Raw genomic sequence first — 18,141 nt, forward strand, 5'->3', positions numbered from 1 at the left:
ACAAACTAGGCTCTCTGTTCATTAAATGTCGCTCTTTTATTTCGCATATATAGAAGGTTAATTTATTCTTCCTCTTTTTTTCCTTATTTCCTCGATTCCTTGAAATCCTCTTTAAGAGCCAAGTAGCCACTCTTTCCTTCCGTATTTCATTATATCACGATCCCTCAGATTTCTTCCTTGTATTTCTCGCTCTTTTATTTCGCATATATAGAGAGCTCATTAAGCCTTCTCCCTTTTTCCCCTTATATTTCTTTGATTCTTTTCCTCTTAAGAGGCCAATGATAGCCCACTCTTTCCTTCTTCTTTAGCCTCACTTCCCTTCCATATATTTTTAATATCACGATCCCTGAGATTTGCTTTGTGATACCCAGAAAATTTAAACACCTATATAAATTGGGTAGATTTTATTTAGCGGAGCGAGGTGGGACTATTTATTATATGAGTCAACCTGACTATCTGCACATAACATCATCTAGCCCAGTTGGCTGCGACATTGTTTACTGGGCTGGAGATTTTGAGTTCAATTCCTCCCATCGGCAATTGGCAAGTAATTTTGAGACGATTTGTTTGGGCCACCCAGATAGGTGGGCCTGATTTGTTCGGCCTGGCCGGTTCGATTCCTAAAAGGGTGCTGAATTTCTTTTCCGTCTTGCGACCCCGAATTAGTAACACCTTGTTTATATTACGATTTTGTCCATACAAATTGTAAAAGCATATTATGACATGAGAAGAAAGCGTATTGTGACGGTGAACCCGACAAAATCGATCCGTGCTTTATTATTAGGGAGAGATTAGGGAAAGATTAAATTAATTAGGGAAAGACTGTTAACGTAACTTCGTTCGCCGGAGGATTATTGTTTAACAGTTTTTTTTAGAGGATTTTTTTTTCCAGAATTTGACAGGTTGTTTGTGGGGGCTTGGTTGGGGGAGCCGGCTGCACCCCCTCGTCCCCTGGTCCGTTCATCGGCAAGGGCAAGACATCGTGGGTCGGTGATGCTAGCCAGGTTTGGTTTGGTCCAGGTCACGCTCGTCTCTCCTCGCTGGGTGCCCATTTCGTCCGCCCACTCCGCCCCGACGCAGCGCCGTCGCGCACGCACGCGGGTTGCGGGCCGCACGCAGCCAGTGAGCCACTATCCCTCACCCGCCTTTGCGTCGGCTCCACCGCACCGCCCCCGCCCTCCGCCGCCGCTCCCCCGCGTTGCGTTGCCACCGAACCCGCCGCCGGCCGCCGAAGCAGCTAGCTCGCTCGCTCGCTCGCCCCGGGAGGACCGGATCGCCCTCCTCCCCGCCGCCGCGCCCGATCCGGCCGCGGCCCGCTTTTCCGTCCCAGATCTTACCGGCGTCCGTCCTTCTCTCCGTGCCCTGTCCGTCTCGATCCCCGAATCCGTCGCCCCGCGCACCAGTCCAGTCCCGATCCCCCTCCGCTGGTGCTGGACTGGCGTGGAGCGGATAAGATCCATCCCGTTCGGACGCGGTTCCCGTCGCTGGTAAGGAAGCCCTATCTTCGCTTTGGTTTTTGTCTCGTATAGGCTTTGGAGTCTTTTCCTTTATTCAGTAAGTATCCAAAACAGATCTTTCTTCTCCAAATCGATCGCAGTTGGACCCGTCACATAGGGCTACACGAGGTTCCCTGAGCTAATGCTACTTGTAGAGGTCTGTTTGCGTCGATCCAATTGGAGGTTCAGCTGAACCACTGTGCCCCCCGGTAAGCCTGCCATTTGTCGGTGGCTTGGTGGTTGTGATCGCTGAGTGCCGGCCGGAGTCGATGGAAAGTCGGCGTCTTGGCTGTGGTTCCATGATCGCAGATTAGTCTTTGGCAAAGTCAGATATCGCTGTGTGTTCTAGGTTGTGATTGGGTGACACAATTGAGTGTCATCTCTTAGATAGCGTAATATTATCCTAGTCGCTAGTCTTTTGCTTTGCACTGTACTGAGCATGCGAATGTTGTTCACTGTAATTTCTGAATGTCCAGCGTGTAGGTTCTTCAAATTCTAGTGTTATCTATTCTATGTCGGCGTGTTAGTATATTCCTATCTAACATACAGAATTTGTTGCAGGCAGAGGCTGTGCGAAGGTGGCGTTGGATTAATTTACTGTCTGGCTAATTATGCTGCCCACTTATGACTCATGCTTCTGTTTGCCCACGTCACTCCTTATCGCTCATTGTCAGTGATCTTTAAATAGTTTCCACCTCGACTACAAAAGAAGCAGCTATGCGGCTTTCTTCTTCTCTTCAAGATTTGCCAACTTTCTCCAGAATTGAAACTTTAGAAAGGGGCTCTAGCATTGGTGGTGATCTGAGCTCAGGGCGTGCGAAGCCTGTCCGCACACTTCAAAGAGAAGGTCCTGTAGCAAGCTTTTCCAAAGAGAGAACGCCCCCATCATCACCAACAAATCGAAAGAAATGGATGAGAACAGTTGGTTGGGCTGTTGGTCTGATCCTATTGGTGTGCTTCATATATGCTTCTTTGAGATATTTCCATGTCTTTCTCTCAGAAGGTAGCTCTGAATACTATGTGATTCTTGATTGTGGCAGCACTGGTACAAGAGTGTATGTTTATGAGTGGTCCATCAATCATAATGATGGAAATTCATTTCCTATTGCTTTGAAACCTTTAGGAAATGCTCCTAAGAAAAAATCTGGTAAATTAATTGGGCGTGCCTATCAACGAATGGAAACTGAACCTGGGTTGAGCAAGCTTGTTCACAATGAAACTGGTATGAAGAAGGCAATCGAGCCCCTCCTTCAAATGGCTGAGCGACAGATCCCAAGACGCGCACACAAGCACACTCCTGTTTTTCTATATGCCACAGCTGGTGTCCGCAAGCTACCCACTGCAGATTCAGAGTGGCTTATGGATAAGGCTTGGGATGTTCTGAAGAATTCATCATTTTCTTGTAGTAGAGACAGAGTTAAGATCATCAGTGGCATGGAAGAAGCTTATTATGGATGGGTAGCTCTTAACCACCACCTGAACATGCTTGGCACCTCATCTTCTGCTTCTGAAATGACTTATGGTTCACTTGATTTAGGCGGATCATCATTACAGGTTACATTTGAGACTGACAAAGCCGTCCAAGGTGACACAGGCGTTGGTCTGACCATTGGTTCTGTCAATCATCAACTTAGTGCTTATTCTCTTTCTGGTTATGGATTAAATGATGCATTCGATAAATCTGTGGCACATCTAGTGAAGATGCTGGGAGGAACAGCTGGTAATGGCAAAGTTCAGGTCAAACATCCTTGTCTACAAACTGGATACAGGGAAGATTATGTTTGTTCTTACTGCCAGCCACTCAAACAAGATGGAAGTCCCAGTGTTTCAGCAAAGACAACAGGAAAAGAGAAGCAGGGAACAGCTGTTGAACTGATCGGGGCTCCTCAGTGGAAAGAATGTAGTGATCTTGCAAAAGTAACAGTGAATCTTTCAGAGTGGTCCAATTCAAGTTCTGGACTTGATTGCAACCTTCAACCTTGTGCTCTTGCCAGCACCTTTCCGCAACCACATGGGCAGTTTTATGCAATGTCTGGTTTCTATGTGGTCTTCAAATTTTTCAATTTGACTCCTGATGCTACTCTCGTTGACGTTCTAAAAAGAGGTCAGGAATTTTGTGAAAAACCATGGGATGTTGCAAGGAGTAGTGTTCCACCGCAGCCTTTCATAGAGCAGTATTGCTTCAGGGCTCCTTATATTACATCACTTCTGAGAGAGGGACTGCAAATCAAAGATAACCAAGTGATAATCGGTTCAGGTAGTATCACTTGGACTCTTGGTGTTGCTTTGCTAGAGGCTGGGCAGGCACTGTCAAGGATGGATATTCAAGGATACATTTTACTGCACCGGGAGATAAACCCAAATATTCTTATTGTATTGTTTCTGATTTCAATCGTGTTGGTCATATGTGCAATATTGTGCGTTAGCAATTCCATCCCAAGGTCATTCCGCAAATCCTATTTGCCGCTTTTTAGGCCGAACAGCGGAGGTAGTTCTGCACTTGGTATGGGGTCGCCTTTCAGATTTCATTTATGGAGACATATTAATTCAGGTATGTGCTTAAATTTGTCTTTGTATCGAGCTTTCATCTTGTGTTTATTCCTCTATCGTGTAAAGGCTGCAGTGCTAGTGTTGTTTTACTCACATTTCTATTGACCATTATGTACCATTTTTAGGACTTCAAGCTATTTAATTTATTATCCTGCTTTATTTTGAGTGTCAAATTTGTTACACCACTTAACCTACTAAGAGTGCTTCTAAGAAGCAGCATCACATAGAAATCTTGCATGTTGGAACACCTAGGCTCTTTATTGTTTCACTGTACTTCATTTAATATGAGTTCCTGCTATATTTGACTAAATTCTTGTGATGAGACTTCAGTGAGTCATTCTACCCATTACAGCACTCTACTTTTGTAACGCTGTTATATGAAAATCAGTAACGTTGTTGGAGAATGTGAAGATATTTGCTGTATCACATGTAGTCAAACAATCTTGCAAGTTTTATTTGATTGTTACACTTTCATTCTTGAGATATCAAACTTTTGTGTTTGCTTCACCTTGCCTTCCTCTCTGCACAGGTGATGGGAGAACAAAGACACCATTGAGCCCTACTGTTGCTGGGTCAGAGCCCCATCCATTCAGCATGACCCATGGATTAGGAGGCAGCAGCGTCCAGCTTATGGAATCTTCCAGGCAATCGTTGGGTGTATATCATAGCTATTCAGTTGGGAGCTTGGGTCAGATGCAGTTTTCTAGTGGATTACGGAACCCTACCAGAGGTCAGACAACACTTCAGAGCCGGAGATCCCAATCGAGAGAAGATCTCACGTCTTCATTAGCTGATCTTCATATTCCAAAGGTGTAGAGCATTACATTTCAGGATGGCATGACGAGTATGTGATCCCATGCCATGACAGACCCCATGTAAATAATAGCTCCAGTCTGCTTGATTTCTTCTTGTCTAGCCAGAAGGCAATTTTGTCGGCACACTGACAATTCAAAGGTTTAGGATTCACAAAATTTAAAGTATATGACTTGGTGCCTCATGGACATGATACATCCATCCCCTACAATGCAATAGAATCATGCCATAAAGAAAGATGGTCTTGCAGGCAGCTGGGTGTTGTACCAAAGAAATGTTACATGGTTCGCTGATGTGATTGGCCATGGCCATGGCCTGCAAGGTCACCAGCTCAGTTCTTTGGCCCCAAACATCCAAGGCTACCAGACATTATATTGCTGCAACCATCCGGGACTCGTATACTCTTCAAAGGTTCCTAATTATTACAGTATTATTTTAGTTTTACACATAATAAAGATAGCTATGTTCTTGCGTACTATCATTGATGTATCATCTTGTCAGCCTTCTCTTCTTTCCTTGTAACACCATTTGGTACGCAATCTTGAATGTCAAATGGAAATTGAGATCATCGATCAGTAATTTGATTGCCCTTATTTAGATGGAAATTTAGACCATCGACCAGTAATTCGTTTGCATAAGATGCTCCATATGAATCTGTTTCGGTCACAAGTTCATCTGCACAACTTATTTCTTCCGTTTGTCTACAAAGCTTGACATGTTCAAATAACACCGTGCATCTTATACAAATTCAAATACTCCCTCCGTCCCAAAATAAGTGTCTCAACTGGTTGAGACACTTATTTTGGGACGGAGGGAGTAGATCACTAGCATCATCGGTGCAAGCGTGCAACTTGTCCTGTATTTACCACCGTGCATATTATACAAATCGAAAGGATCAGTAACTTCGACTTGGATGTGGTACAACACAATTCCTGAGATCTGCCTCTGATTTTTGACACATGGAAGTTTCCTTTTCTGAACAACTTAGAGCAACTTCAATAGATCCCGTATCCTTAAAAGATTACCGGTTAAGGGAAAAAAGGCCTCCAACAGTTCCCGTAAACCTGATTCTTTTTACGGATCCCACATAATCACGCCCCCGCCTCGCATGTTTCCGGGAAGAAAGCTTTCTAAAAACTAGATAATACCCCGCGCGTTGCTGCGGGACTTGTAGGTTGAAGAAAAATGTGTACATAGTGAATGAATAAGAAAGTATGTTTGGACATTTGAGCCATTCAGTAATCAGGGACTGGTACTAAAGGTCGAGAGAAACCAAATTAGTTGAAATAGCATGTTCCTGCTCGAGAAGCAATGACATAAATTTTATCTGCAGAAGAAAAATTATCTATAAAAACTATAAACGTTCTAGGACTAAAGAGGCTAATGGCTATGGAAATGAATATAACAATATTTCTAGCCCTCAAGCATGGAACAAATAGAACAACAAATGCACAAACTTAAGAAAAAGCAGTTGAGTACGAAAGAACCTAATAAAGGCATGAAAATTTAATCTTGATAAAGTAAGGTGATATGACTCATCGTATATTCGTATGGGCCACGGAGATGGATCCCAACCATTTCTTACTTGGAAAAAATATAGGCAAGAAATAAGATATCCCATTTCATTAGCTTTAATAACCTCATCTTAATTCTGGTACTTACTCTCTGGTCGTGTGTCATGCCTCCGGCTACGTCGGCGGACATCGAGTCGCCTGGTCTTGGCAACCTAGACGATTGTGCAGGATCCAGCTATCAGGCGAGCTGCGATTCAGCATGAGAGAGCTCGGTGAGCTGGCTGGTGGCCCCGGGACCACCAGTAAGTGTGTGTGTGTGAGCAGGCGTACTTCCTCCTCCCTCTGTATCTCCAATTCCCCATCCCAAACTCTCATGTATCCTTATGTTGAAATAGATGATTTGGTCATGAGAGTTTGGGATGGGGAATTGGAGATACAGAGGGAGCAGTGACACTGGTTGTGAATCGTTGAGGCAGATTTATACCTACACCACAAGGTCGAGCTATCCATGTAGGTGAAATTACTCTACTTACCTGAGGCAAGCAGAGCGCGAGAACGAAGAGAGCAGAGCGCCTATTCTTCCTCCTCGACTGCAGCCACACCGACTGGCTTGTCGGGCACCACGCCGGAGCAAGGAAGGAGGGGCTCTCCTTGGTGGAGCTGCGACGATGGCGCGGGGTGGGTGTGGAGGGCAGTCCCGGCCGGGCGAATCCGATGCGAACGGTCCGACGAAGATGTTGTAGCAGTTGATGGCGCCGGCGGCACTAAGCAGGACGGGCGCTGCGTCAGCCGGGTACACTTGGAACACGCACCAGCGACAGTGCCTGCAGACAGCGCCGGCGCATCGGCGAGAGGGAGGTGGCCGCAGACCAGATGCAGCAGGTCCGGCAGGAAGCCCGCGCACTTGCTCCTGCTCTTCCTCCATGTCAGTCGTCTCACAGCTGATCTTCAATCCTGCAACAGAGCGATGGGCTGATGATGATAAGCCAAGTGCAGCAATTGATCCGATCGGGATTTTGTTATGGGTACTTCGCATCCTAGCGTGGAGGGTGTCCTCGTGGTCGTAAATGGGCGCTTGAGGGTGGCGGCCTGAGGTGGAGAAGAGAGGCCGATGTGAGGCACCAGGAAGGCGTTGTTGTTGCCGGTGACCCGCTGCTGGTGCGTGGTAGCGCAGTCCAGGCGAAGCCGATGCGGGGCAACGGCGAAGCGCCGCGGGTGCCGCCGATGCGCTGCGGGCGCGCAGCAGTGCCGGGCAGGCATGGTGTGATTGTGAGACATCGCGCGATGAGGTAGTGCGCACGGGAGCTCGATTCCGGTGGCGACGGGTTGATTAAGAATGAAGGTAAGACGACTCGCCTCTGTGCTTTTCGACTGCCTAGTCAGTTATAGAAGGAATCTCCCTCCTTTGTACAGTAAATTTGTGCATGATGCTTCATAGTGGATTATAGTTATGAGGAGATTAAAGTTGAGGAAGAGTCGGTTTGGTGGGAAGAGGAGAGAACATATGTTACAGATCCGGAGATTGGCTGGTCCTCGGTTGGTTCTGGACACCCGTAATGGAAGGAGATATCGTTTTTACATGTGGGATCTATTTGATGACATTGACAACTTACAACGACGTGGCACATTGCTGATGTGGACAGTGTGCATGGTGAGAGAATCAGGAATAGTGGGGAGCAACTTCTTAAGAATGATAGATTGGCGGGCTGAAGTTTTAGGATGGAAGCGCCCCGCTCCACCTCGGGCCATCGCCGAGCGTGCCTCCTTTTCGTGCTCCGCCTCCGTACGCGCAACACCGCCTCCTCTTCCCGGCCGCAGCTCCGTCTCCCCTGCCCGTCCGCCTTCCATGCCCCGCCTTGCCACGCGCAGCTCCGCCTCCCCTCTATGCACATTGTACATTTTTTGTATACAATAGAATATTTTTTCATTTAACATTTTTCAGATACACGATTGATATTTTTTAAATATATCTTTTGATGTCTACTCCTGCTTTTTACATATAGATTGTACATTTTTTGTATACAACAGGAACATTTTTATACACATTTAACTTTTTTTAAATACATGATTAACATTTTTTCCAAGTATATGTATTGATGTCTACTTTTTTCATACAGATTGTACATTTTACATTCTTCTTATACATAGGAAACATTTTTCTTATACACGTTTAGCATTTTTTTTCTTATACACATTCTTTTGGTTTTCTTTGAGTTCTTTTTTTTAATTCATGTCTACTTTTTTCAATACACATTGTAAATTTTTAGTATACATGTGAAACGTTGTTTTGATACACGTTGAGTCTTTTTTCAATTCACAAATATACATTTTTTTCAAATACATGTTTTGAATATTTTTTCGGATACATGTTAAATATTTTTAAAATATACACTAAATTTTTTTAATGGCCAAGAGCATTTTTGTACATTGTACAAATATTTTTTTAAAGTTCACAATCATTTTTTGAAACAGAAGAACATTTATTTAAAATATCATGTACATTTTTTGAATGGAATGATTTATTTATGCGAACATTTTTAATGTAACGTATATTTTTCTGAATGGTAAGAAACATGTTTTTGGAAGACAGCGACTAACCAATTTTCAAATGGATGTTGAATGCTAATAATAAACGGAATGCAAAAACCACAATGGAGAAAAGCATACACATGTACTAGTACATCCACTTGTTTTTTTTTTCTTTTTAGGGAAAAGTAGTGCTTTTTTAGGGGTTTTAGGAAAAACTAGTACAACCAGTTGCACACGTAGAACAACCTGTGCTCATGGACAGAAATGCTTGGTCTATGGCTGTATATACATCATATATGAAAAAAAATAGTAATTAAATAAAGGTTAAAATTTTGAAATAAACTTGGCCTTCCATTTTGGACTTGTAAAAAAAATCCACAAATTGAAACCCCCCACTGACCTCTTTTAGAAAACATAATTTCCAGCCAAAATAATGTGAATAGTGACCTATAATACTAGCACTTATTTTTTTTTCATGAAGTCAACGCTGGTCTTTTATTCCTGAATAATTATACACTAACGCAAAAGTAAGTCAAGTCTATTCTAATTTTTTATACCATTTTGTTTTGTTATTCTTTTTCATATCAGATGTATATACACCCAGGAAACAAGGGCATTTCCCCTGGCTCACTTGGGATACAATCGTTGACCAACCTGGTCATAGGAAAGGAGCAAGCGACAGCCTAGTGCGTACTCTTTGCACAGATCACTCCTGCCTCCCCAGATCGTGACAAGTGGTGCACTGTATGCGTGACTTGTCACAATCTGAGAGTTTCTTTCGTAGATTAGTTTATTCAAAACGTTTTATATCTTAAACCGTGCATCCAAAATTTGAACCGTTTTCATCGTCGGATTCCTCGCATCGAGATTATCAAAACTAGATCCCATGATGATAAGTTTCGATGATTTTTTTCATAAAAAAAGGGACAAAAAAAGAACCGAAGCACGTTTTCCCCTTTCCGAAGAGGCATGACTCCGCCTCTTGCGGAAGTAAATCTGTGCCTCACACGGAAGGGAAAAATGTGATTTTTTTCTTTACGTAGATGCAGGACTGTGCCTCTTGTAGAAGCAAATTCATTCCTCTCGCAGAAGGAAAAGAAAATGCATTTTTTCGTGCCTCTCGCGAAAGCAAATTCATGCCTCCATGAGAAGTAAATCCGTATCTACCGCGGAAGAAAAAAATAAAATGAGTATTTTCGCTTTCTGAGAGCCTCTCGCGAAAGCAAATCCATGCTTTCCCGAGAAGTAAATCCGCACCTTTCACGTAAGAAAAAAAAACAGAAAAACTGTTTTTTTCCTTTCCGAAAGGTACGATCGTGCCTCTCGCGGAAGCAAATGCGCGCCTCCACTAGAAATAAATCCGTGCCTCTCGCGGAAGAAAAAATATAAAACAATTTTTTTCCTTTTTCGAGAAGCAGGATTGTGCCTCTCGCCGAAGCAAATCCGCGCCTCTATCGGAAGGAAAAAAGAAAACTCATTTGTTTCGCACTTTTTCCAAAAAGAAATTCGGGTCCAAAACCTAAGAGAAGCCAAGGAAAAATGAAAAGCCAAAAAAATCATCTAAAAGCCGAAAACGCGTAAAAAAACAAAAAAATAATTCGAAAGGAGCACCTAGAGGGCGACACTTGCCAGCGGCTAAGTGAGCGCCAAGTGGCGCTCTCCCAGCCCATCCAAAGTGACCCTCTGGGGCCTCTCGGAGGAGTACTCGTTGATATTTTTAAGGGGTACTCGTGGATTAGTTGCTCTCGACAACCTGTGGTCGTGTGCTCATGTGCCCTCAAGTCATGTGCAGTGGGGAAGGCCCACACGAGCGATCAATAATATTTGATATATTCGACAAACCTATGCTCATATGTGCTCACTTGCTCACAAAGTTATATTCTATTCCCCCCGTCCCATAATATAAGACATTTTAGCAAGTTGATATTTTCTTATGTCTTTTATGTTCTTGTGAGAAAATACATGAATAGCTTTTAAAACTACATGAACATTTATTCTCATAGAAATAAAAAATATTCCAAACTGTGTGATTTGGTTTAAAAATTTGAATATTTATTTTTGTATGATGGAACATTTCCTAAGTATGATATTTACATTTTTAAATATATGAACACTTATATTCAACTTCGTAAATAATTTTTAAAATACATGAACATTTATCTTCACTTTCATGGACATTCTTTGCATATATGTGACCTTTTTATTATTTTAAACCGATTTTTTTTTAATTTATTTAATAATTTCGATTTTTATAATTGAAGTATAATTGAAATTTGAGTTAGTGGGCCGTGCCAGAGGCCGGGCTACTAAAGTCTACCGTTGAGGCGGCTATATGCCGCTATGTGAGCGGTCAGCGCTAGAATCGCTCCTCCCTTCACGCCGTCACGCCGCCACTCACCTGCCGCCGACAGCCCGCCACTCGCCTCGACGGCCGTCGCCCGTCGCGGGTCCCCGACCGTACTCCCCGCCGCCCCCTCTCCCCCTCCTACATCGTCGCCGCCGTTTCCTCAGTTGCTCCCCCCGACCCCCCACACCCCCAAAGCCCCCTCTGTACTACCCCGCCCCTCCTCTCCATTCCTTCGGGTAGCCCAACGCCGACCATGGGTTTCGCGCAGCTCGTCATCGGCCCCGCCGGCAGCGGCAAGGTGATTGTCTCCGATTCCCGCCCGCTCCCTCTTCCGCTCCATACTTAACTCAATCTCCAGCTTTAATTTGATTGGGGACGAGTTGCTTCGTCGCTCTGACCAATTAGGGTTCTACTTATCCGCTGCTTATTTTGCATGGTTGCACTCCTGCTTTGTTTTAATACCAAGTTTATGCTGTGCTTGATGTGGTTTGGTCCCTGTTTAGACGTGATTTCAGACCAATTATGTAGCAGGTTTGGACCCGGGTGAATCAGTTCAGTGCATCTGCTATTTGTGACTATACCTATATATACTGTATGTATATTATTCCAAATAATTTGAGTGATTGGAGTGGGTTGCACACGGGAGGTTAGAGTATGGTTATGGAGAAGCTGAGAAATACGCAGTGTTTTCTTATCAGTTGTTAATCATATGCAGTCGACCTACTGCTCTGGTCTGTATCAACATTGCGAGACGGTGGGCAGGAGGATTCATATGGTCAACCTGGATCCAGCTGCAGAGCACTTCAGCTATCCCGTATCTACTGGTAAGACTACCCGCACGCTGTTGTGCACATTTATTTTTTACATAGGGTTCTTACTCACCTCTGTTTGGTATTTTTGTAGACATTAGAGAGCTCATATCACTGGATGATGTCATGGAGGAGCTTGGGATGGGACCAAATGGCGGCCTCATCTATTGCATGGAGTATCCTGTTGTTTGAAAGCATGTTAATTTGTCGTTGATTGTTGTCTTCCAAGCTATTTGGTTATGAAGGGGCCCCTTTTGGCATTTCGTCTGCAATGTATTTCTGTTCTGTATTGGTACTTATAAGCGGGTTGGAGGGAAACATTTCACTGCTGGAGCTGAACTGGTCTTATAGCACATCCCTGCAATTGTTCCTCTAGTATATTGATGCTCACAGATTTATTACGTGTTAGTTTGGAAGACCTACTTTTGTGGCAGTTAGAACTGGTGCATCATCTAGATCATACTTCATTACATCTTTGTGCGATGTTTGCACATATACTTTGTTATATCTAGAACTGAACCGCCTTCTGTTTTGTTTTCACCAGCAAAAGTTACATGTTGATGCTCCAGGAGCAAAAAGTTTTGCTGTACCTGCATGATTTGTTATCTGGATAGTAGATACTATGACGCTAAGTTATAGTTTCAGTTTGCTGCTCCATTTGTTGAAGTCATTTGCATGGATGCTGCCTTTCACACTTTGGATTGAATGACATTGCCATGCTGTGAATTTTATTACTGAATCAAGAGTTCTGTTTGTAATCTAGGATGTGGCTGAACTCATTTTATGCAATTCGAAGAGGATGTGAATATTCTTTATTGGCATAAAAACTACTCCCTTCGTTCACAAATATAAGATGTTTTGGATATTTCAGTATGGACTACTTATGGAGTGAAATGAGTGAACAAACACACTAAAACATGTCTATATACATCCGATTCACAAAAGCTAGAACATCTTATATTTGTGAACGGAGGGAGTATCATTTTAGGATCTTATGCTGGCAGTTGTTATTTCCTTAAGAAACCCTTAGGCACCTTGAAGACAATTTGGATGATTGGTTGGATGAACAATTGGAGAACTACTTGGATGATGACTATCTTGTGTTTGATTGTCCAGGTAATATTCTTAATGCATGTTTGCATACTCTAATTATATCTTGTTAGTTAGTTGGACTATTTCATATCACCTACTATTCTTACCACCTACATGGGCCTAACGTAATGAATTTCCTTTTACTTCTTATGTTAAAGTTATGCACTACTGTGTAGTGTGTACATGGTGCCATCTTTACCTATCTCTTATGTGGTTCTGTAACATGTCTTATTTTATGAAAAATCTGAGATACCTAGATTGCTTAACATTACATGAAAGCAGTTAACTCAAGGTCCACATCTTGCTTTGGCAGGCCAGATTGAACTCTTCACTCATGTTCCAGTTCTGCGTAACTTTGTTGAGTATCTGAAACGGAAAAATTTCACTGTTTGCGCTGTGTACCTTTTGGATTCGCAGGTTTGAATCACTAATATAGTTTTCCTTTACAACAACACCGAACTCAAACCCAAGACTGATATCCGTTTGTTTTTCTCGGTACAGTTTGTCAGTGATGTCACAAAATACATTAGCGGTTGCATGGCTTCTCTTTCTGCTATGATTCAACTTGAGCTTCCTCATATCAACATCCTTTCAAAGATGGACCTGGTTTCCAATAAAAAAGATGTAGAAGAGTATGTTCTCTGTAATTTTGTTCTCCCATACTTAGCTGTAACATCTAAAGGTTGCCCTTTTTTTACTGATGATGTTTTTCTATTTTAGCTATCTGAACCCTGAGGCACAGGTTCTTCTGTCACAGCTGAATCGGCAGATGGCACCTCGGTTTCACAAGTTAAACAAGGCTTTAGCTGAACTGGTATGTCTTGAACCTGTAAACTAAATAAAAAATCTCATGCTTTATGAAGCCCTATAACTGTCAATATATTGTGGTCAACTATGTCTTTGTTATGCCATAAACTCATAATCGCCGGTCGTGAATCTCTTGCTTTGAACTGCTATGTTTCTGATGAAAATTGTTTCTTAAGGAAAGCTATGTATCCTGTTTTGGTAGGTAATTTGCTCTAATATTGTGTCTCTGCCTCCAATATTGATGTCAGCACTATAATGTAGGTTGATGATTACAACATGGTGAATTTCATACCACTTGATTTGAGGAAGGAGAGCAGGTATTCCTGTTTGTTTTCTTGGTTTAATTAAAATCTCAGCCCATCTTTACACGGCCAAGCATTCCTTCTTTTCTGCTCAAGTGATCGAAGAAGCCCTTTGCCACTTTGAGCTTCTGATCCTTAGACATGCTACTTCTACTAGTACGCTTGTGGATGCAACTTTAACATCTAGCTGGAAGACACATTCCCTCCTTGCCAGATTCAAATTTCTGGTGGGGTGGTGGTATAATAGCACACTTGACAATTTCTACTACTTTTGTGCTGTTGTTCCATTTTTTTGCTGTCATATACTTGTCTGGTCTTTCTGGAAAATAGTAGTAATAATTATGGAATCAGCACTATACTGAGTGTGAAAATTTCCACCTTGAGATGATTGTTGAGTTGAAATTTATGTGCTATAGCTGGTTTAATTTGAAGTGCAGTGCTGCAGTGAAACAAAACGCTTGAGCAACGTTGAAGTGTAGCGCTTCCATTTGCCGTGCTGATATTAAATTTCCAGTTATTTCCATGGAAGATTTATCTACCTGGTTGTGTTTTTTCGTATCCCTGACCATCCTTGCTTTTGCAGCATTCAGTATGTGCTGTCAAACATCGACAACTGCATCCAGTACGGGGAAGACGCCGATGTGAAGGTTAGGGACTTCATTCCCGAGGAGGATGATTAACCATTTTGATCAAGCAGAAGCAACAAATTAGCCAGTATCATGTAGAATGGGTCCATGGGAGGAGGAATTCACCGCACATGGTAGTATCTGTTTCAATCAATCATTGGTCGAAAAAACAAGACATAATGCATCTGCGAAGAGTGTGTGGGTCACCTTCTTTCTTATGCGTGTGGTTGACTAGCAATTGCTTGTGTAAACAAACCATCATCCTCTTCCGGAGCTCTTGAACCGCATCAGACATGAGCGGTAATACCTACCTAAAATAGTGTATGCGCTAATGCACCAACTCTGCTCCTTTCTTTCTGAACACAACACCGTGAATTCTGGTCGGGCGCTAGGTTATGGAAAGTCTGTCAGATTGTATAGCTCTTCCTTGCAAGGTTGTTCCTTGTTTAGCATCGCATTGCAATCAATGGCTGCCCCTACACACATGAAGTCTTACTGTGCAAAATGCCTTTTAAAGTTTGAATGGACAGAGTGAAAGCATACGCTACATCTCCGTCTTCGCTGAACCTACGTTAATGCATGCATACGACATCCCAGTTTACAAGCTCACCATCACCCGCCCGAAAACCAGGCAGATTTTCCAACTTCACTTTGTTTCTTTGCTTCGAGTGAATTGCAAAAAACCACCACATTGAAGCCTAGGGTTGCAGAAAAGACTGTTCTACGATTTTGTTGTAGAAAGCACTGATTTCGCGCCTAATCATTTGCAGAAAACACCAAACCTTCTGTTGGGGCATTTTAAGCACTATTATGACAGGTGGGGCCCTGTTTCGTCTACGTGGCGTCACGGCCGCGAGCTGACGCCGTCTAACGGCGTGACGGCCGCTCCTGCTCCGCCGTGTGAGTAAAAACTGGATCGATCCAGCTCTCTCCTCACACTCTCGCCTCTGCCTCGCCCTCTCCTCACTCTGTTCTTCTCCCCCGGCGCCGCCACACCGCCGACCGCCGTTCTGCTGCTCCCCGGTGCCATGGTGTCGTGGAGTGACGAGACCAGTGAGGATTCAGTCCTGAACATCTCCTCGTGCGATGGCATCATCAAGGTCAGTTGGTTCGATAGCTAGAGCTAGGGTTAGGGTTAGTGAATTGGGGATTTTGTCACTGAGCTCGATCTGAACCTAGCCTTCTCTTTGCTTGCTCCCGCAGCTTCCAGCTATGATGCACGATCCAAATTTCAATGGCACTAACGTAGATGTGAATGTTTTGTGTGAACACGGTGAGCCGGCCGAGCGTTTTGTTGCATTTGAAGGGATGCACACGGGCAGGAGGTTTCTTGGATGTGCTAAGAAGGTATGATTCACATCCTGTGTAAAGGAAGCTGTTTGCTTAATGCTTTGTTTATCAAGCTGTTAAGATTTCTTTAGCTTGGTCTTTGTTTAGCTTGTTTTGACATGCCTTGTCATTAGTGGATTGTACACATTGTTTATTGTGGCCAGTGCTTACTCCTTTGTTTATCAAGTTGTTAAGCTTTGTTAAGTGCTTTGTCTTTGTTTAATTTGCTTTAGCCACTGTGTTGGAGTGTGTTCTCATTAGTGGATGGTAGTCATTGTTTATTATGGTCAGTGCTTAATGACTTGTTTACCAGTGGGCATTGTTTATTTGTGTGCTGTATGGTAAGGAACCTGTCAGCGCTTAGTGACTTGTTTATTTGTCTGTTTAACAGTGCACATATTAGATACCTGAACCTGTTGGTTTGATGGTCTTGAAAATACGATGGAGTATGGCAGTTAATAGTGGTCCTCATCCTACTCGCTTAGATAATTATTTATTCTTTTATTGTTTATAATACAGGAAGGCATAAACTGTGGAGTAGTTCAATGGATTGATTTTGAATGGCCAAACTCAACGGAGAAGGCATTGGCCAAGCTATGGGATATGTATGAGGAGATTAAGTCAGCTAGGACCAATGACAATCTAGAGAGTTCCTTTGCAATTCACAACCTGACAGAAGAGAAGAAGAAACTACAGGAGAACTATGACAGTTTGTATGCTGATGTGAATGCTCTTTTGGATGCCCAGCAGCAGAGGGGTGTGGAGTTAACCAATCAAAAGGAGCAAAAGCAATATCTTGAAGTGAAGATTGCTGAGCTAGAAACTGTAGTTGGCAACTTGAAGGCAGCTGTCAAAGAAAGAGGAGGAGAAGAAGAAACTACAGGAGAACTATGCCAGTTTGTATGCTGATGTGAATTCTCTCTTGGATGCCCAGCAGCAGAGGGGTGTGGAGTTAAACAATCAAAAGGACCAGAAGGAATATGTTGATGTGAAGATTGTTGAGCTTGAAACTATAGTGGGGAACTTGAAGGTAGAGCTGTCAAAGACAGAGGAGGAGGAGAAGAAGATGCTTCAAAACTATGAAACTCTGAAGAACCTCACAGGTGCTCAAGCCAATGTGATTAGGAACTTGAAGTTTAATCATTTGAAGGAGAAGGAGAGGCTGACAGAAGAGAGGCTTAAACTGCAGTATCACATTTCTGAGCTTGGAAAGTCTGAGGAAAAGATAAAGTTGAAGCTTCAGGGTGTGAAGGCCATATTAGATGAGTAGGGTGCCTTCTAATATGATAATCATCTATCAGTTTCTAGATGATAATCTTCTATCCAATACTTTAGTATGAATTTGTGACCCAAATACTTCAGTGATGAATTTGTGATCTATGGTGTTGGATCCAGCAGTGTTGTAATCTAGATGATAATCATCTATTAAGTACTTTAGTATCTATTTCTGAACCTTTATGTATGTATTTTGTGAGATCAGGTGTTGGATCCAACCTTGATGAACCTTTATGAATGTGAGTGCACTTTGATGTTATCTGGTGTATGTGCTTAGTAGAATTTGATATAAGATATTTGGGGCTACCAAGCCTCATTTGATCGACTTATAGACAAAATGACCCTAGGGTGACCCCAAGCCTCATTTCATTGATGAATCGACAAAACGACCCTAGGGTGACCCCAAGCCTCATTACATCGACTTATCGACAAAATGACCCTAGGGTGACCCCAAGCCTCATTTCATCGACTTATCGACAAAATGACCCTAGGGTGACCCCAACCCTCATTTCATCGATGAATCGACAAAATGACCCTAGGGTGACCCCAAGCCTCATTTCATCGACTTATCGACAAAATGACCCTAGGGTGACCCCAACCCTCATTTCATCGATGAATCGACAAAATGACCCTAGGGTGACCCTAAGCCTCA

At 43.1% G+C, this 18,141-nt stretch overlaps 2 protein-coding genes across 3 annotated transcripts; both read left to right on the top strand.

Moving 5' to 3' along the window:
• The first annotated feature begins 1,003 nt into the window (after window positions 1-1,003).
• On the top strand, window positions 1,004-5,484 carry LOC123182299 (probable apyrase 7). 2 transcript variants are annotated; one of them, XM_044594821.1, is made up of 3 exons: window positions 1,004-1,487; window positions 2,058-4,047; window positions 4,576-5,484. In XM_044594821.1, the coding sequence occupies exons 2-3, from the start codon at window positions 2,214-2,216 to the stop codon at window positions 4,860-4,862; spliced, it is 2,121 nt and encodes a 706-aa protein (XP_044450756.1). In that variant the 5' UTR covers window positions 1,004-1,487; window positions 2,058-2,213; the 3' UTR covers window positions 4,863-5,484. The 2 variants fall into 2 exon arrangements, with proteins under 2 accessions (XP_044450756.1, XP_044450757.1); XM_044594822.1 differs by lacking the exon at window positions 1,004-1,487 and adding an exon at window positions 1,509-1,705.
• A 5,802-nt stretch (window positions 5,485-11,286) lies between these two features.
• On the top strand, window positions 11,287-15,248 carry LOC123182300 (GPN-loop GTPase 3). The gene is made up of 9 exons (XM_044594823.1): window positions 11,287-11,547; window positions 11,965-12,073; window positions 12,153-12,234; window positions 13,089-13,174; window positions 13,464-13,567; window positions 13,652-13,782; window positions 13,871-13,964; window positions 14,219-14,274; window positions 14,843-15,248. The coding sequence occupies exons 1-9, from the start codon at window positions 11,503-11,505 to the stop codon at window positions 14,937-14,939; spliced, it is 804 nt and encodes a 267-aa protein (XP_044450758.1). The 5' UTR covers window positions 11,287-11,502; the 3' UTR covers window positions 14,940-15,248.
• The last annotated feature ends 2,893 nt before the right edge of the window (window positions 15,249-18,141 follow it).

The sequence above is a fragment of the Triticum aestivum genome, chromosome 1D (genome assembly GCF_018294505.1).
Source record: "Triticum aestivum cultivar Chinese Spring chromosome 1D, IWGSC CS RefSeq v2.1, whole genome shotgun sequence".
Taxonomy (NCBI): domain Eukaryota; kingdom Viridiplantae; phylum Streptophyta; class Magnoliopsida; order Poales; family Poaceae; genus Triticum; species Triticum aestivum.